This window comes from Ictidomys tridecemlineatus, chromosome 6 (assembly GCF_052094955.1).
Source record: "Ictidomys tridecemlineatus isolate mIctTri1 chromosome 6, mIctTri1.hap1, whole genome shotgun sequence".
Taxonomy (NCBI): domain Eukaryota; kingdom Metazoa; phylum Chordata; class Mammalia; order Rodentia; family Sciuridae; genus Ictidomys; species Ictidomys tridecemlineatus.
Window position 1 is genome coordinate 185,389,483 of NC_135482.1, and position 21,217 is coordinate 185,410,699.

General features: G+C 41.6%; 1 protein-coding gene across 4 annotated transcripts in view; it reads right to left on the reverse strand.

The window, feature by feature from the left end:
• Window positions 1-508: 508 nt before the first annotated feature.
• Window positions 509-21,217, reverse strand: part of Abcc4 (ATP binding cassette subfamily C member 4 (PEL blood group)) — a 224,165-nt gene continuing 203,456 nt past the window's right edge. For all 4 annotated transcript variants that reach the window (XM_005317040.5, XM_005317042.5, XM_078016213.1 and 1 more), the window contains 3 exons: window positions 20,879-20,984; window positions 10,442-10,576; window positions 509-2,280 (listed from right to left, as the gene is read on the reverse strand). In XM_005317040.5, the coding sequence (XP_005317097.2) occupies window positions 2,173-2,280; window positions 10,442-10,576; window positions 20,879-20,984 (349 nt within the window). In that variant the 3' untranslated portion in view covers window positions 509-2,172. The remainder of the gene's footprint in view (window positions 2,281-10,441; window positions 10,577-20,878; window positions 20,985-21,217) is intronic.

Here is a 21,217-nt window from a genome sequence, read left to right on the forward strand (position 1 = left end):
AACTTTCTGTGTCTTTCTTAAGGAGCTTTAAGAGGTACATTTGATGGCACCGCTTCTCAAATTTTAGCCTGTACCATAATCACCCTCTGGGCTTGTTAAAACAGATTACTGGTCCCTACCACCTGAGTTTCCAATTGAACAGATCTGGGGAAGGTGCCAGAATCTGCATTTTTAACAAATTTCCAGGCGATGCTGCTAGCCCAGGGACCACTCTTGATAACTAATATTCCATCACGTTCTAAGATACAACAAAAACCGTGACTATTCAATATTTGCTCAAGACTGGGCATAAGCTAATATTCTCATGCCGGAAGGGGAGCAACTGGACGCCCACAGCCACTGTTTCTGTCTATCCACAGCCCAGTCTTAGAAGACTTGGTTCACCTAAGCAGTCAACAGAACCCACTGATAAAGGAAGACATTCTTTTGATCTCAAGAAAACTCTGGCTTTCTTCAGCAAAGATATGAGTCAGTAATCCCTCAAAGAACAAAAATACAGACCTCTGAATGAAGAGGAAAACTGTCATTTATTTCAGTTGAGTTTTGTTTCATTAAAAATCCTATGACATCAAAACAGAAATGAAATAGAAACATGTTTATATGACCGTGTAACCTCTAAAGGCCAAATGAACACATATATATTTAAAACGTTTCTCATATTTAAACAGACATCATTGTCATTTCAGTTTCCTGAAATTAACTAAACATGACTCTCAAAAAACAACTTTGTGCGTGATTGTTGTACTAAACATTCATCGTAGACTTAATACAAAGTCAGACGGCCTCTGTGGCTCCATGTATCTTGGTGGTTTGCTGTGTGTGCTTTTTAAAAATGCTTCATTCTACAAAACATTCGTTTCTCTCAATCCAAAAGCCTACTATATATGGGCATTTATGTGTGTGGATAGAAACACACACATACACACACACAAACTGATGTATGCAACCTGAGGGTGATGATTCCTATTAACCTGAACTCAATGTACATAGCTACCACACCAAGAAGAACTGGACTCATAGTTCAAATGAAGTACAACAGGTCCTAGAAGTATTGTGGTTTGTTGACTGCCTATTCAGAAAGACCCAAAGAAACTGCTGTTAGTGGTCAGAAGGAAACTAATCTGAACAGGCTCATGAAAAGCTTCTGGAAGCATCCTGAGAACATAGTACATAATTACAGCCAATGTTTGCAACAATTTTCAGTTTTAATCACCAAGTCGGAGAGCCTATGTATGCAATTCTGAAAGGATCTTAGGAAAGGCTAAACCAAAAGATTTCTAGTCAACAAGAGGATTAACCTCCTGTAAACCAGAAATCCAAATAAGAATAATACTCCATATGTTAGGAATTATCCTTGGGGGTTTGGCCTTTTTGGAAACTTATCACCATGCTGAGTCAGAAACTGCAAGGAAGTTCCCTGTCTGAGCCAGGCAGATCTATAGATGAGGGACGTTCACATGTGTGTCCTTCATTATGGAAGCACGTACAAAGGCTCTCATCTTAAGAAAGCATTTTCTTTTTCAGAACCTATAATAAAATATTGTCTTCCTCTACTTTAGTCACATATCTTTTTGGAGCTGGGGCAGGGTAGATTCTCCCTCCTACGATGTTACTTGAAGTACATTTTTGTTGTTGTTTTGTTTTTTCCTGTTAGTTTTCCCTGTACTATTCTAACCAGAGGCCTTTGGGGGAAAGGAAGGAGTCCTAGTTGAGAGTGGTGAGACAAAATGGCAACTTCACACAGTCTTCAAGTAAGTAGAGTCCCTGATATCACTGGAGGTTAGTGTCTTATTCTGGGGAACAGAGGAGGAAAAAACAAACAACAACAACAAAATCAAAACAAAACAAAAACATCCCAAAACTGATAACAAAAAAAACCCCTGTGATAACTGTATTCTATTCCTTACAAAATGGGCTTTGGCTCTGGGGTCTGTTAAGGCACAAAACCTGGTAGACACCTTTTATTGGTGGTCTGCACCTCTGATTATTTAGATTTTAAAAGAACAGCTATAACATTTGAATTTGAAAAGGGAGAAAATCCAACAAAACCAAAATCTTGTATGCGTAAATGTCTGTTGCTAGAGTTAAGGAAAAAAACAAACTACAACGTAGTTTACACAGTGCAAAAACTATAGAAAAATGCCTTTGGAATTGATTGACATCCTGGTAGAATCATAGTGCTGTCTCAAAAATGGTTAAGGCTGAAGGCTGTCCATTGGAAGTGTTCATAACCACAGGATCAGTGTGAGCAATATCTGGATAATTTCTTTTGAAGTACACCTATAAGAAAAATAACAAGCATAAAAAAAAAACATCTTTAGAAGTTTCAAAGTCCTCTTCTCTAAGGCATTGCATCTCTGTGTCCACTTCTTCATGTGAAGCAAATCATGTCATTTACTGAGGCACAATTACAAACCAGGGATGTACATATGCTGCAGAGGAATTAGCCCCCTAAAACCCTCCGCTGGGCTGGGCTGAATGCCAAACCACCTGTAGATCCACTTTAGTTCAGATCATTCTGATTCCCAGATATGTTTTATCACTCCATTAAATTGATAAGCAAAATCATTTTACTGACTCAAAACCTGGAGATAAATTAAAAACAGGGTGACAAAGAGGCTGGGAAATCTAGCGTCTGCACGAGGGTTTCTCATTTTCGCACATAAAATGAGCACAATAGATTTGGATGTTAATATCAGGTTGTAATCCCTATATTTTATAAACTCTGACTGACAAGCATTCAAACTCTGGCTTCTGTGTATGAAATATCCCAGCGTTTAATTTGTGCGGCAAAGCAGTCACAGGGCCCATAGAAATGTGATCTGTGGATAGTGGGTCACAATAATGAAAAGCAGGGAAAAAGCTTGAACAATGACCCAACCAAGCAACTTCTCTAAAATGTAAGATGATACCAAATAATAGGACAGTCCTTTGCCAAGCCTTTGAGTTCCTGAATTCTACCAATTTCTAGCTGAACTAGAAGAGATACAGGTTTCCTGATAAATGTATAATCAGAACATAAAGGAAATGAAATGCTGTCAAGTTTCTCTGTTCCACAATCATCCGTTTTTAGTAGCTGTATCGTATCTTGGTTCCTTGACAGATGCGTGTAACAAAATGAAATAATGTCAAGACTTGTGAGCTCTTATCTCCAAATGTGTTTGGGTGAAAAAGGACTTCGAATGTAATTTTTTTTTTTTTCCCAAAGAAGAATGTGAAAAGTTTTGTTCGAGTCTTTAAAACAGAAAATGTACCATCTATCTGAGGCTGACGTGTGTCATAAGCTGGGTCTCTTAGTCATTCGATTCTGGATCTATGTTATGAACCCTGGCTCCAAATATATTTGTGGGTGCTGTCAACAAAGTTATCATTGGACATAATGGACTTCAAATACAAAATGAGGAATGCTGAGACACCCACCTATGTGTTAAGCCCACTTTCTTTCTTTCATTGCTTGCATACTTGTTACTCAAAAAAAAAATCACTTAAACATAAAATTCAATATATTAAAATGTCACATAAGAAGAAAAGTAAATTCTCTACTAATTCCCACTGGGTGAAATTTGGGGCAAGTTTTCAAAAATATGATACGTGTGTGGAGGTTCTGCTCTTTTTGAGGTAGCTATATTTTCAGTGGTTATAGATTTACATGTTTCAAAAGGGATATTTCTTGTTGAAACTAAAAACAACCAACAATGGAACAAATGGAAATACAACTGAAGTTTTCTGCTCCACATCCTCCTCAGATATGTGGGTTTTGGCCCCATGACCCTTCTCAATGTCATTTTTTATAAAGAAAATGATGCTATTTGCAATTCTTCATTAAATGGTCTTAGTTCTTGGCCTGAAAGGCTTGGTTGAGAATGACTTCCTTTTGTATAAAATCCTTCATCTGGCCTATGTTACAAAACATTCTGGACAAAGGCCTAGATGGACAGAGCATCTCTTATGCAGTGAGGGGAGTGGATGACTACCCCTCTCCGGCAGGGTCCTCAGGTCGCAGGCTCATCCTGGGGTGTAGAGGCCCAGTCTCCATGCTCCCTCCTGGGACTTACTGCTGATCCTGGAAAACCTATTCTACCCTCCCTCCATACTGTCTGTAAAATGAGATAACAATGACTTACCTCATAGGAACTAATTAATGGCTGCACACTGCAGGTGGAAAACACACAGAGTTAAGTGCTGGGTGTGTTTGGGAATGCTGCTCTGAGAAATGGCCCCTTAGTACACCGAAAGTAGCAGCATTACCCGGCATGAGACATGAAAACATCACACCAGGAGTCCCGTTTGTGGATCTTGATTTTATCATTACAGAACCCAGAGTCATGGTTGAGACTGTTCACTGAGTGAACGTGGCAAGCCGGGAGGAGAAAGTACAACTGAGAGGGTGCTAAAGCTGGAGGACCAGCACTTGCCAGTTGGGAACTCTGGGACATTATTAGCCTCCTCTGTCTCAACTTCTTCATGTGTTAAAAAGGGATAACCTTGTCACATAAGAATGTCTGTGAAGAGTGTATTAGAGACAGTGCCATACAATCTCAAGTCTGGGGCCAGCAGACTTTATGTCCAGTGGATGCTGGGCATCTTGCTTCTCTTCTTCTGGTTCTCTGGGGTCTGGTTCAAAGAGTCCCTTTGATGTAGTCTGAAACTTCAAACTCAGGCTCATCATAAAGCCACCATAACGGAATTAGATCTTACTAAAAGCAAGAAAGCAATACCAGCTCCCCTTCATGGACAATAACTGGGGCTTTTATTTTACATCAGCCCAACGTATTGAATTCTGACTCAAGACCATCCTTCTCCCTGATCTGTGAAACTCACGGTATCTCAAGGCCTCAGGTTCCTTCCTCATTAAAGCAGGTCTGATTTTGGTGTGGATCACTGGTGTGTATGTACTACTGTCAGAGAAATGGAGGGTTAGAGCTTCTGCTCTTAAGAAAATGTGATAATAAATTTTTCTCTCTCCAGTCCTTTTAGAAATCACCTTAAACATCAAAGAAAAAAAGAATCAGCTCAGCCTTTGATGGAATCAGATGTCATTGGAAACCCTGACTGGGAAAATATGCGGAAGGGTTGCCATGTGCCACTGGATTCAATGAGGTTGTGGAAAGAGAGACAGTGGACACCAGTGGAAGCAGATCTCAGCCATCAGGGAGAGTGCAGTCCTCCAACCAGCTGGCACCAACAGGAATCATACAGAAACAGCTTTGTTGAAGAATATACATTGGTGAGGCCCAGGGGGAGAGAGGTTCTGATATGTGTGCTGCATTATAAATACCCATTTCTCTCTCTCTCTCTCTCTCTTTCTCTCTGTCTGTCTCTCTCTCGTGCAGTCATAAGGAGATTCTATGATAATCAGGGCAAATTTGCTTTGAAACCATGCCCTAGCCACAACTATCCCACAGCTCTGTGGTCTAGGAAAAACTCATTTTATTCAAAGGTGAGAAGTAGGAAAAATAATAATAATTATAAAAAGAAGTATAAGATCTGTCAAATATACAAATAAAAAGTGAGAAAAGGAAAATGATGGACACATGATAAATGAATACTACTGATCAGGTGAAAATGGCAAAACAAAACAAACAAAAAAAACCCAACCCACCATAATGCAATACATGCAAAGGCAAAAGTTGCAGAACAACCAACCAATGCACAACAGTGGTACAAGTGAAAATGCAAAGCAAAAAAGATGATGAGACCTGAATTGACAGAGGTCAACGGCGGAGTGAAGAGAAAAATGAAAATATCAATGAAATGAATGAAGAACTGAAGGGAGCATGGAGACAGTTAGCCAGGGATAGAAAAAAACTGCATGAGACATGGGAACAGGATTGAGTACTCAGTAAAACAATTGGAAATTAATAATTACAAAGGACTGGGAGAAACAGTTTATAAAACAGACAAAGGACACATAGCATAAACAGGACTGAGACTTGTAAAGAGGACAATATAATCAAATTTTTAAGATGGGGTAAATTTCCAGAAACAAAAGCCCAAGTGAAACACAGTGATATCCCAGGAAAAACAAATGACCTCCAAAATAAAGAAAGAATCCTTTGAGCACCAAGGGGAAAGACCAAATTATGTCTCTGTTGCTTCAGACTCCTTCACACGAATAAACAATTTTAGAAGACCTCAGACCAGAGATTACAACATATTAAGTCAAACAAAGGGTTCAAATTTTATAACTACCAAGTTTAAATTAGACAGCAGCCAACTATTTCAGACATGTGATAAGTCACATATTCTAGCTCCAATGAACCCTCCTATAGAACACTGTTTTATAGCTTATTACTTATTTTTACTGCTACCTGTAATAATAAATATGCCCCACTTTACATGGAGTTCAGTACACATTCCTGATCTATAAGTACATCCCTATAGATTTCAAGGAGATCCATGAAACATCTAATATAGTTATTTTCCTTCCATTTCATTACTCTCTAATTCATTCCTTAAAAGGCACTGATTGTGATGGACTAAGCAAGTGCCAAACCCACTAGTGGATTACTAGAATCTAAAAAGGGCTACACTAGGGCTGGGGGTGCAACTCAGTGGTATAGCACAGCCTTGCCCAGTATGTGCAAGGGCCTGGGTTCAATCCCAGCACTGGGTAAAAAGTAAAAAAAAAAAAAAAAAAAGACTATACAAGAGCACAAACCTTAGCCAGCTAAGAGTTGGGGAAAGTATCATCAATTAAAACACAGAAGTGAAATACACAGGTCTAAATATATTTTAAAACTATTTAAACAACTAAAGTTTTGTAGTTTAAAAAAAACCCTAAAATTTTACAGCATTAGCATTTATTATTAAGCTGATAATTAAAATAATTTCTAAATATTCAGAATTTCTAAATTATTCAGAATGCTTTGGACATTTCCTTTGTTATAACCAGCATTTCTTTTGTTATAACCAGGAGGTAAGGGTTTGGCCTCTAGCCTTCTGAAAAGCGAACAAATTTTTGTTATTAATAGATGACATTTCTTTATATCTGTAAAATGCTTATGTTCTTGGAAGCATGTAAATACATACCATCTCATCTGACCCCAGCAGGGTGAAGGGGCCTGGACAGTACTGTAATCCCTGCACTACAGACTTGTATCCAAGGCCACTGCCTGCTAAGGGCCTCTTTATCTATTTAATCAGGTCCAGGATGCTAGGATGTTCTATCTGGTGATTTCACGAATAGATAAAATGGCACAACCATCCCACAGGGGGAACAAAGGAACTCTGAAAGCTTCAACTAGGTTTGCTGCACCCAAGAAGAGGATGATGAGCACTCAGCCCCTGTTACATGGTGAATGGTGTGGTGACCCCCTCCTCCCAGTGCTGAAGCACTAACCCCACTACCTCAGAGTGTGACTGCATTTGGAGACAGGGTCCTTAAAGAGGCGAGTTCATTGAGGTACTTAGGGTGATCCAAGAGATTACAGGAAGAGGAAAGACCATGAGAAGACAGCCATCGACAAGCCAAGGAGAGAGGCCTCAGAAGAAAGTCATCCTGCTGATGATGGCTTTGACCCTGGATTTCCAGCCTCCAGAACTTGGAGAAAATAAGTCCCGATGCTTAAAGCCAGCTAGCCCACAGGACTTTGTTAGGGTAGCCCAGCAGACTAACACACCCTCCAGCTTTATATGTCTACAAAGTACTTTTCTCTAGTTTTTCATGGATCATGTCTCTAAAGGCCAATCAGAGTGATTCAGCTGGCCTGCACCAACGTTTTCAGAAAAGCAACTATGTGGTCAAGGATACCTGACTTGGAAGTACCTTTACCCAGATGCTGAATTTTCTTTTCAAACCAATGAATTCTAATCTGTGAGAGTGAAAAGCTTGTTGATTTAGACTAATCCCCACGGTGTTAAGAGTTCTGAAGGAAGCGTTGATATTTGATCTTGTACATTTAAAAAGCTGACACTCTGACAACTTGTTCTCCCAAGAGGACCAAGTGTGTGCAGAAATAACGTCAATAAGATATTTAATGGGGCTAGGAATCAAGATCTGTATTTCCTTTATCTTTCTGTAGAAGTGACCTGTGCTAGTGGCGGGCAGGCCTGAGATCCAAGAGGGATGTTCTGCCTCTGGGGGAGCCTGGGTGACTGGGCCCACCTTGCACACCCAGTGAAATAAGGAGGAGTGTTTTAGACTCCATGCAGAATATAGCGGCTAGAACAGGGCGTTGGCCTCACCCAGCAACGTGCCTTCTGCTGACCAACCCATCAGTGCCCTCACGAGGGCCCTTGATCCCACATCCTTGCCAACCAAGTACCATAGGAAAGAACTGCTGTGAAGAGCCAGGGAAATGATTTACAGGGGAACTCTGAAAACTCTGTAAGATAAATTATATGAACTACATGAACGTAACTGACCCTTAGTATTGTTGAAGCAGATGAAAGCGAATCAAGAGTTTTCTAATTTTGTGACCTCTGTATAAATGTTACACTTGAATTAAAAGAAGGAAAACATTTCTCATTTGGTGTTTACTACAAACAAGGGTAACACTGGTCACTCTATTATCTTGGGGCCTTATTTCCTCATCTTTAAAATAACGATGATAAACTGTGTTATCTCATGATCTAGATTTACTCCCCAAATTTCACGATCCATCTCTCATTACTCAATGCCTTCATAATAATACATTTTTAAAAAGAGGATTTTTGACGTGTACATGGGGGGGGGTTAGTTCATCTCTATGATGTGAAATGCTTGAGGTGTCAAAAAACAAGAGATTTGAGTTTCCTGGCTGTTTTGTGACTAGATTACACAGGGAATCCCAAAGGATTGGTTGGGTCTTATGAGGGAACTTGGACAGCAGACACTCTGAAAGATGAAAGTCCTCTGGATGATTTGGGACTTTAGAAAAGTCTAGTGCTTCAAGTGCAGCTTCTCACCTCGGGTGCTAGCAGTTTAAGTCTTTATGAAAAGCTCAGTACACAGACAACACCATCTTCCCTGAGCCTATGCCTTGGACCCCAACCTTGCCAACTATTCAGCTAGCTATGTGATCCTGTGAGTTCCATTCCCTCACTGAGCCCTGACCTCTTAAACAGTCGTAATGATAGAAGGGGGTCTATCCTAGCACAGTGTGTCAAAATATCACCCTCATCATCAACGATTCAACACATGCACCAAGCACCTCTGTTCTTCTCTATTCTTTGATTTATATTGCCCATGACTAGGGGCATGCCTACCATGTTGTGAGTACCAAGCATAATATTTTGAATATGTAGGCATATACGTCACAGTTTTAAACACAGGTGCAAGATTCAAGGCATAGATCCTCATTCCTAAACAAGAATAAGAAACAGTGACATTTTAGACAAATTTTAGACAAATCTTTGCTACATTTTAGACAAATCACTCATACAAAAGGACTCTTAGATACCGGAACAGTATTATTCTGTTGTGTTTAAAAGATATTTAACATAATATATAAAACCAAGCAATGTTATTCTACCGATGGTGTTGACAGCATAGGAGATACAGAAAAGAATAAAGATGGAAAAGCTTATCCATGTTCTTCTGATGCTAAGAAGTAAACAGTTACGATAAGGAGCCTCATCGGGTACCACTGGAAACCCTTGCCCAACAAGTGGCAAGGAAAGTGGACATTCCTCCCACCTTCCTCCTCCCACCAACACAAAACCACCTTACAGAATAATTCAAAGAATTATGAGCCACTGTGTGACATTGGCTGAGTTCTTAAACCAAAGTGCAATATCCCATCTGTAGAAGGAGCTAGGACTGCATGGCTGTTGTTTTCAGACACCATGTAACCCAAATGTCTTTAGTACTCTGTAAACCTTCAAGCACTATTCAGCCTGTAGCTTTGATGGATTTTTGATTTGTCCTGACCACAACGTTATCTTCTAGAAGGTAGAAGTACAAAGTGGTCTTTGGACCCAATCTTGACAAAGAATTAGGAGAAACCCGGGGAGAAAGTGACAGTAGGAGTTTTCTTGACAAATTATAAAACAAAGAATCTTGTTTTATATCTACTTGTTTCCCTGGTAGATCTTTCTAGAACAAATGAACAATATTCCACATTTCCCTTCACACTCCCAAATCTCCTGGATGTACCTTGACAGTATTTGCATGTACCTCCAATGTCCTCAGCACACACATGAATGAAATTCAATGGGTCGGCAAAATGAGTATTGTGTTCTGTGAGATTCAGAACCCTCAGTCTACATGGGGGAAAAGTCCAGTCTAAAACTGTCCCCATCAGGCACACCTGCTTGCACATGTATGTACCCACGGCCCCCAATGCTTCTGTCAAGTCTCCCAGGCCTGACTTCAACCTGGGACATGTTGAAGCTTTGTCTCTGGAGGTTTGTAATTGAAAGGGGGCACACAGTGCTTGTTACCGGACCCACGGTGCCAAATTGTGAGGAACGAAGTAGTGAGACAAACTTTAATTACAGCTCCTTGGCACACACTCACCTGTTTTGCTGTTTCAGTGAGGGCAGCGGCTTCTGCCTTGCCCAGCTGCTGCACCATCTTGTAAAATAGGCTCTCTTTATTTTGCAGCAAAACGTACGGCTCATCATATTCTTTCAGTCTTCCTGAATCCAAAACCTGGTAATCAGCAGAAAGAAGTCCATTGAAACACAATGTTTTGCAGCAACATATTATAACTCAGACAATATTTCGGAAAGGGGCAGGAGGAGAATATAGAGAATCTATTTGGGTGGTAGGCCCGGAGGGTGTTTAAACGGTTTGATTACCCTGTTTTACCAAGCAAACAAAGGCCTAACCTGACCTTTTATTATTATAATGTTATAGGAAAGGAAGAAAATGAAAGTTCTAGACTATGATTATAGGCAATCAGCAGTTCTGTGCATTTTATATTCTGCCAAGGGAATCTGGGGTTGTTATTATTAGTTAGTGCTTTTAAAACTGGGTAACTTCTCGATTGAAGAAAATCAAACTCAATTTATCTAAAACACAAAGTAATGTCAGAAAACCGGACGGCAGTGACCTGACAGCAAATAAGCTGCTGAGCTGGTGTGATACAATCTGAGCAACAGCTGGAAGGGAAGTAAACGCTTGAGGAATTTCTTTAGGGGCCAACACTGTTGTCTGCTGGGAAGGGGGGCTACACCCCTGTTGGTGAGGTTAAGGTGCATTCTGAAGTCACCTCTGGGTGTAGTTTATTATTCTGAGAGCAAAAGACTGGCTAAAAGAGCTGCTACCTAAGCAGCTTTAGCATAATTGCTCTGCACTGAAGAAATCTCTAGAAATCCAATTTTCTCTTTGGATAAGACTAAAGAAGCAATTAAGAAATTGAGCTCGAAATTCCAGTGATCACGGCCACGCAGCACACGGGGGCAGCCCAATCTGAATTGCTGAGGGCCTGGAGATCTGTTTTCACAATTATCTTTCCTTGCTTCTGTCTCTCTCTTTCTTCAGCTGCCTGCCTTTTAGCCATCTTATTGCTCATTAATATGTCCACTGGAAATTGAAAGGGAGAGGAGGGGGCGCTTAGCTGTGCATTTCTTCTTATTAGTGGCTTTGGTTAATGGCTTCAGAGAGAAGAGAGAGTCTGAGACAATTGGCCCAAATGACGCACCTAGCAAAACCATTCTGATGTTAAGTGGTACTTAGTTCTTCGGTTAGGCCATGTTTAGAGTAAATTCATCTAAAGAGAATAGGCAGAAATTCTATGCAGGCACAGGTTGTTTTTCCACATCTAGATATTGCAGTTAATTCTGGCATTTAATCGGAAACATTTATTAAGTCTCACAAAAGGCATTTTCCTGTTAATCTTTTGTTTACTACCGTGAATCACTGCTAAGGGCAGCTTTCTCAAAAGAGTTCAAAAATAATTGAATCTGTCACATCCACATCATAATTAAAATGTCCTATAATTTGGCATGCCAATTTAGATGCCCCGAATGTGTAATTTTACTTAAGCATAGCATTACAGGGCATATTCACTCTTCCTGACGTGGAAGAAAAAAAAATGCAATTTTAAAATACAGATCTCTCCCATGCCAAAGACTAAGTAAACGAGTGAATCTAGTTACTTTACAAAATAGTCAACTTTTCAATTCTGCAAAAGCAATAAGCAAACTTTTATAAAGTACTAATTCAGAAGTGGGGAGAGTGAGCTCTTCCCGATGAAGACAGCACATATTTTTTAAATGGAAAGAAGTCTATACTTCTTGTTACTAATCATCTTCCTACAAAATTTATTCAGGTTTGAGATAATAGTATCCTTTCCATCTTCTCTCAGATGCTGACAACATATGAATGCTTCTTACAGAACAATTCTCAGAATTGACCATAATCTAAAATGAGATATCCCCAGCCAAAAAACAAAAAACCAAGCTCTCAAACAAAACAAACAAAAAACCAACAGGATTAATGTCAGGAAGACTATTTTGGTCAAATATTTGATGCCTTGTGAGCATTAACAGTTTAATGACCATATTTGCATATTTGTTGGGAGGATTTTAAATTTGGGTTATAACAAAACTCTAATGCCTTGTTATAATGCTTGACAATTTACTAAAAGAGAGAGAGAGAGAGAGAGAGAGAGAGAGAGAGAGAGAGAGAGAGAGAGAGAGAGAGAGAGAATATGCATACATGCACGAGAGCACACATATGCCAGGGACTAAACCCAGGGCCACATACATGCTAAGCACACTCTTGCACCACACCCAAGTCCCAGAACTTGAATTTTAACTTTAGTAAGATAACAGTTTGAGAATGTAAAATACTCTTTAATATGCACTAAAATAAAATACAAGGCTGGGGGTGTAGCTTAGTTCTGGGTTTAATCCCAAACACAAAACAGAAAGCACAGTATTCTCACACGACTGAATTATTATAGCCCCAAACAGATGAATAAACTAGTTATTGAGAGATGGCATGTTGACATGCCCTGATACGTAAATACAATCTGGCAAAGAATATGGTCATCATAAGATCAATGAAATCGCCTAATAAAAAGAGCAGTTTTTGAACTTGAAAAGGAAAATGGCTATGGGGGTGTACATTCACTGAATTTAAAGCCAACACTGTTAACTCTCAAAATAGAGTAGATAAATAAGTTAGGTAATTAATTTCCTCCCTCCCTCCCTTCCTTCCTTCCTTCCTCCCTCCCTTCCTTCCTTCCTTCCATCGATCCATCCAAAATCAAGTAAGTACCTATTACCAAAGTGCTGTTTTAGAAATGGATTCACAAGCAAGCAAGGCCTAGTCTGTAACCTCCTTCCAGCTGCAGCTGAAGACTGAGCCGCAGAGAAGCTAAATAGCTTGGCCCAGGCAGCACAATCAGTAGGTGGCATAGCTGGGGCCCAAGGCCACATGTCAGCCTGCTTTCCCCTCCATGTGAGTTTCCAGAGAAAGACACCACTAGTCTACTTACTGTCAAGTAAAATAATCTTAAACATTTAATTTTGGAAGATACTCTTCCATTTGAACAATATATCACATAATTTAAGAAAATACGTCTGTAAACACAAATGTGTCCTCTGTCCACTTTCTACCACAATTTCATTAGATTTATCAAATCCCTTACTGTGTGCTTGATACACACTCACAGAAGAATAAAACCAATTCTATTTAACTTTCAGGATAAATAAAGAAGAAGTCACTCATAGCCAAAACACTATGGAGGAAAATCTAAGTGACCTTTCATTAATTCCTGAATTTATTTGGTCCACATCTATAGCACACTTACTGCACTTGTGTCACTATACTGGATGGTGTGGAAAGACAGGAAAGTCCCAGCCCTGCCTTTAGGGAGCCTATGCTGATGAGCAGCGAAATAATACTCAAGAGACTCTACTGCGAGGAGACAAGCAGGAGATGAAGCAGCAGAAAAGGTCCCTAGGGCCAGAGGCTCTACAGAAAAGCCACAGGGAGGAGAAGGCAGCACACGGGGCTGGATAATAAACACGTGGACACACAGACACTGGGGTGGAAGGACAGTGATCATTGCCAGATATTAAAAACATCGTGGCCCTGGAAGTCTGGAGGTGGGAAAGTCACCTCCTACAAGGCAAGGGGCTGACAGACATGGCTCCCCTTGGTCACAACTGCATCCCCAGGATCTGGCATTGCCCTGACAAGCACCGGGCACCTACTGCACATGAGCTGAAGGATAAATACAAAGGAAGCAAAACACACCGTCCATGGTACCTGACCATCCATGGAGTTGGGGAGGCTGCAGGGTGAGAACGAGGAGGGGAGGAGTCTGGCTGGCATTGGGAGCAGGATAGGCAGGGGGCATGGGGATTATAGGGTTAGAGAACCACACACTTCAAGTTGATGGCCCTGGGCAAGAGAGAAGAGAAGTAGGTATGAGACAGAACAGGGATGAGGGCAGAGGGTTGAGACTCGATTTATGTTAAATATTAGAAGACAGAAAAGAAGGGATAGTCAATCGCTGAAAGAGTCAACTTGGAATGCACATGGGGAAAAAAAAATACCAGGGCTAAAAATTTAGCCTCTTTGCCTTTATATTTACTGATTTGATCAAAGATTCTAGATCTTTCAGAAAGAGTAAGCATAAAGCAACTCTGAATTTTCTTTCTGCATAGAAACAGCAGACTTCTCAGTTTTCACCTTAACATTTTTTTATATCTATATGAAAAGGCTCCCAAAATCTCATGCTGGGTCCCCATCCTTCCCTGTTCTCAAGCAAACTAAACAAAACTATGCATTAACATTGATGTGGCAGCTACCCTCAGCTCCAGGATGTCTCCAGGAATGCCAACCTCAAATTGCTTGCTGCTCTCTACTAGGTAAAGGAAAAAAACATTCTATCAGATGCGTCAGTCAGTTACATAAGCTCAATGAAAATGTGGTTATCAGGCCTACAGATCTGCAGATAGTCCAGGTAGCTGTCCTAGATACAAAAACTAGATGAACTCATTGCAAAATGATTTAATCCACTTTAATGGGCAGGATGCCCATTAAAGTGGATTAATGGATCACGACAGTGGGGTGTGCTCAGGGAGTGGTGAGGGGCAGGACAGGGTCCAGGTAAAGGCTGACCAAGGAAAAGAAGAGCCCAGAGAAGCTTTAAATATGGCAAGAGAAAATAAAAGGGACCCCACTTGGGGACCAACAGAGAGAGGGGAGGTTCAGCTTTGGGATTCCAGGGGATAAAGGGGCATCTGGGCAGTCATTGACTTAGAAATTAGCTTCACTGGCAAAAAGGTACCTGTGATTTCTTTTTTATGAGGCACTCGCCTCACTTAGGGAAGGTGGAGGCTAAACCGTGGTGACCTACCCGCCACTCCCCAAAGCTCCTACTGTCGCCTGAAACCCCTCTCTCCTATTTCTTCTCCCAGAGTTTTTGCTTCTACCTTTGAGGTAATTTCTCCCCCCTGGAAACCTGAATCAAATCGTTCAGCACATGTTTGAAGGAACATTTTTAAAAAATTCCGAAATGTTCTAACCGTGGTCACGTAAGCTTATCAAACAAAGTTCTGTGAAGGTGAAAAGCAGAATTTAAATAACATTCAAGTGAGCGGCAACTTGGGCTTTTCCAGGTGCATCCATTACTGAAGTTACTGGTTTTGTTTTCTCCAAGAAAAGAAATGAAGAAAGATTTGAAGTTTGGAAAGATGGCCAAGCCCTGAGAGGGCCCTGTAAGCAGAAAAGCTGCAATCCAAGTTTGTGAGCCATGGTTGGGGTTCTCCATAATCCATTCCCCAAGAATTCCCTCACTGCTGACAGTGACAACGTGGAACAGAGGCAACAGCAGTAGGTGCAAATTCTCTTCACCTTTGCTCATCTACCAGGAGAATCCAGAGGGGTAAGGACTGGGATGCGCAGGGCCTGGAGGAAAAGCCTTGCTATTGGCTGGAATAACCGGCGAATCCTGAACACTCCAGGGAGGACGCCGTCTTTGGCGAAGAGACAGTGTGGAGTATTTAGGAGAAAGAAGCTTGCTAATTTGCCTGTCTTGCTCCACTGTTTTGTGGCAACTGAGCGAACGAGGAAGATTAAATTAGCTGCCATAACGACTAAGCCATGTTTAATAAAGTTAAAATTGAGAGAACATCTTTATAAAATAGAATTCTAAGCCTAACCCATTAATGGCGCTTAATGAACCAAAACTGGGTAAATCCCTTTGGAGAGCCAACACATAAACAAAGCTATTAATTAGGTCACAGTTGTTTCCCAACCAGCCTTTTGTTTGATTTACTTATAGTAAACAAAACCATATCCATCCGTCTTTGTGGAGAAGTATTCACCAGTGCAACAAAATGTAATTATTACACCTTAAGCACTTGCAATTACACGACTTTACGATGACAATGCTGTTGGTTATGCCCTTCATTAGCATCCATCACTTCCCTAGCTGCTCCCCAAGTCTGGCCGCTGGCCTCTGGAGCATTAGGTTTTGCGGCTGATTGACTTGTCTTTATGTCCTTGATGCATTCAGAATAACAGAACAGAGGTTGATTGTTTTCTAGAAAGGGAATATGTATTTCCAAAGCAAGCAAGAAAAATTTCTTTGAAAATCAAAGGCTTAAAAGTATTGGCTGCCGTAGTTTCAATCTTGAATGTCCTCCCAAAGTACAGGTGTTGAAGGTTTGGTACCCAGGGTGGGTGTTATTGGGAGGTGGTGGAAACTTTAACAGGTGGGGCCTAATGGGAGGCCTTTAGATCACTGGGGGTGTGCCTTTAAAAGGTCTGTGAGACTCCAGCCACTGCCTTGCTCTTTTGCTGGTCATGTGGTGAGCAGTCCTGTTCCATCACACATTCCTACCATGGCGTGCTGCCTTACCACAGGCCCAAATGATCATAGACTGAAACCTCCAAAACTATAAGCCAAAATAAACCTTTTCTCTTTATAAGCTGATTATCTCAGACGTCTTGTCATGGTGATAGAAAGCTGACTGGCATACTGTTCAACTGAAAGCCAACTGATAAACAAGGTCTGGAATATAACAGAAGGTTTCACTCTGAGGAGGATGGAGCACAAAGGCCAACTCTCCATCTGTAGAAGTACGGAATGCATGTCTGTTAGGTTCCCTTAGGTCAAATCCTTCCATTCCCTGTAAAAAAGCCAGCAATAGCAACCAGTTTAATTGACCACATTGACATTTCCTGGTAGGACCTCATGTGATACTGCTGATGACCTGGTGGCAAGGGAACCCTATACATAAACAAAGCTTTCTTGGTTCACAAAACAAAGCTGTTAATCAGCTCGTGGTGAAAAATGTAGGGTCATCTCAGTGGGTTGCACATGCTCAAAGAGAGCCCATGTCTAAGCTGACCTGTCCCAGGGTCTTCCCCCTTCACGAAAGTGCTCAGGCCCCATCATAGAAACCAGCACTGACTCTTCTCTCTGCCACAGTCAATCCATCACAGCCCTATTTTGCTATTTACCCCATATCCATTCATTTCACCATCTCCACTGCTAGTACCTTAGTCAAAATCACCCACATCCAGGGGGGAAGAGAGGGCACAGCTGTCAGATGAGGGAGAACACTCATCTGAGAAACTGACACACAAGCAGTGTGGCTACACCTATTATGGAAAGAAGGTGGGCAGAGGGGGAGGGCACTGGAAAGGGAGGGAGGGGCCAGACCACACAGTGTTTCCTAATCACGCTAAGGATTTAGAGAGACATTCACAGAGAGAGAGAGAGAGAGAGAGAGAGAGAGAGAGAGGTTCTTACCAGGAGACAGTAGCAAGTAAAGTGTTGAACACATGGATACCTTTTGATACTGTCAACAAAGCTACTAGTTAAAGGAAATGCATCAACCAGACCTTCAACCCTGTGGTCAAATGCCTTGACAAGATTTAGGAAGATCAGCTGACAATTCTGTCAGATTCTGTCCTTCCTTGCTATATCCCTAACCAGTCAGGATGCCATCTGCCTCAGGCAGCTTTCTTGAGCCTGAAGAAACCAGGTTAAAGTGGATTCTAGGTTTCTTTTGTCCCTTGAGGCCAATCTCTGAGTAGCAAATTCACTTCACTTAACTTGCTGCCCCTGGGTGTGTTCCCTCTCCCTGGATGTTGGCAGAGGTAATAATGCAGCCCAGGATGTACCTGGCAGTGTTTGGATTCCTGTGCCTGGGGGTTGGCATGGTGATGACCTCTGCTCTCCTCTGTGCGGAGGGAGTCCTTCCCTGGGATTAGTGGACATGCTTCACAGAAAGGCTATTTTCCTATTTACCTTTTTAGACCACAATTCCAGGAAGGCAAAAAGAAAGACAATGCCAAACAGTGTCTCTGGAATCAATGAGCATCATAGAATGGCACACAATCACACACAGAAGTCTGCTGGACCAGCCCAAGTCCTACTGCCACGCTGCCGTCAAGAAAAGGAGCCCCACTGCTTAAGTCTAAAACATCCTCCAGTTTGGGGCTGCCCCACTCTTGTTGGACAGCTCAGCAGAGCTCACTTCTGAACATGTCCTGCTCTGGGGAGTAGCCTGTTTCAATGCTGACAACTGGGTATTTTATTAATGGTCCCCACTAGTGATCCCCTCTGACAATTCGTGTGAGGTAGGGTGTGGGGGGGATATCCCCAAACTTCCCAAGACATCTAAAGAGCCAGCTCCATTATTATTGGAATAGAGGAGCTTGAATATCGCCAATGGTTTAGTCTGGACCACCTATCACAGTGTAAACTCAATCTGGGACTTCGCATATACCCCATGGGGGCTTCTTGAATCCATCAGAGCATCACTGGATTCCAGATGGAGGTGATGGGTAGGGTCCACAGATAACGAAAATCATGGGCTGGGAGCTGGCCTGGAAAATAAAACCAAAACTTGCTTTCCTGGCCAGGTATGTTGGTACACGTCTGTAATCGCCTGTAATCCCTGCAGCTCAGGAGGCAGAGGCAGGAGGATCGTAAGTTCAAAACTAGCCTCAGCAAAAGAGAGATGCTAAGCAACTCAGTGAGACCCTAAACTAAATACAGAATAGGGATGGAGATGTGCCCCTGGTACCCTAAACAAACTAACAAACACCTTGCTTTCCTTTAGGCTTACTGGAAGCCACAGGCACTTCCTTTGAGGGCTGCTTTCCTCCTCACTTTATGAGTCAGGTCATAAGACTTACTGACAAGGAATAGGCAACAACAGGAAAGGACAAAGAGAAGACAGGAGAGAGAGAAGGAAAAGGGAGGGAATATGGAAGGAGAGAGTGATTCAGGAAGAGCTAATCAAACCTGAGAGAAGATGCTAGAGACACAGCTGGGAGATTGCCATGTGTGCAGCCCCCGGGGCCGCCACGGGGAGACTCGCTGGCTACCCCTACAATCCCTGAGCCCCAGATCTGCCTTTCTTCACCCTGACCTGTGATGCTGGGGCACACCCCATTCATAGGCTCCTTGGCCCAACGCCTCTGCTAGGTCCTGCCAGGAGGGGCACTACAGGGAGACGGAGGTGGGACACAGGTATTCACCTCCGGCTGCTCCAGCTCCTGCTAGCACCACCCTGGCCTCCAGCCTCCACGTCCGTGAGCACATCTGGAATCAGCCTCATGGTGCTTCCTCACAAACAGCGCCCTCAGATGGACAGTGGGCCCTCCTCAGAGAACTGAGCACCAACAGTTGAGCAGCCCTCCTCTGATCTCCTGGGACTGAGATCTGTCCAAGCTACCTCCTAAGTATACCTCCCCAGTGTTTCTCTTCATGCTCCCAGTCCTCTGATTCCTATGTAACGAGTTTCCTATATTAAATCCTCTGTGGAAACTGCTTTTCTGATTAGGCCGTTTTAAAATATTATTTTTAATTGGCAAATCATATTTGTTTGACTTGTACGTAATACACACGGTGATAACATACACACATATACCGAATCATACTACATACCAAATCATAACATATACCGAATCAAACTAGTTAGCACAACGATCACCTCAGTGGCGAGACACTTGAAATTTACTCTTAGTTATTTTGAAGTGTACAACATGTTAGGATTGATTATAGTGATCCTGCTCAAAATTCTGTACTTTGTGGGAAACTTCGTACTCCCCACTCCCCGTCTCTGGTAAAGTCCAACCTTCTAAGGTTCTACAGATGAGGGAGGTCATGGTAGTATTTGTCTTTCTGTGCCTGGCTTCTTTCACTCAGCATAATGTCATAGGAATATTGGCTTTTCTCCAAAGACATAATCTTCCATTTTAAGGCTGAATAGTATTCCACTGAGTATAAATATCAGTTTCCTTACTCACTTATCCACTGATGGAGACTTAGGGTGGTTCTATACCTTGGCTACTGTGAATCAGGCTGTACTGAACCTGAGTAGGTAAATACACCTTAGAAATACTGATTTTATTTCCTTTGGACATACACCCAGAAGTGAAATTGTTCAATCCTATGGAGGAACCAACTTACTGTTTTCCATGATGGCTATGCTAATTTACATTCCCGCCATCAGTGTACAAAATGTTTTGCTGAAAATGTTCTTCTCTGGATCGTCTCACACACCCATTTCTGACAGAACACCTTATGAATGTCCAAACAGTTGAGAAACTGGAACCTTAGCCAACAACTTCCCAGCATTATAAATGAAAGGTTGATTTTTTTTTTTCCTGAAAAGCTAAACAACCGTGACACAGAGAAAAATGATACTATCCCACCCCACTCTATTATGAACTTTGGCATCATCAGCCATCTCTTACATGTGGGGTATTTTCATTAGTTGGCCATCTAAAAGAAAAACGGCAACTCAAAATAAATTTTTAATACAAAAATAGGCAAAGGGATGTGCTGACAATATTCCTTAATAGCAATGAATGTGTAATTAGATACTTGAGCTATTGTCAAGAGTGAGAGGAAAGATTATCAGAGTAACTTATTGGGGGATTTCTGTCAACTTTTAACATAAGGGATAAATTGAAAAAAATTAACATACATAGAAGCTTCTGGAATTCCACAGGGGAAGGACTCACCATTATCCTGTCACTGTCAATAATGGTGTTCAGCCTGTGCGCAATGGTGAGCACTGTACACTCCGCAAACTTCTCCCGGATTTTTTTCTGTATTAACTCATCAGTTCTGGAATGAAAGAAGGTAAATTTGATTCAGTCCAGATGGGAAAAGTAGACTTATGACTTAAAAAGATCGTACAGTATTTTTAATAATGTTTAAACAATCAACATTGTAAGACATTCATACAACAATGGAAAATACGTTCCCTTCTAAACTGTTTGAAACTATCAAAAGTGAAATTCAGGAATGAGTTTGCACAAGGTGCCTGATTCATGTAGAGGACCCCTTATCTGAAATGC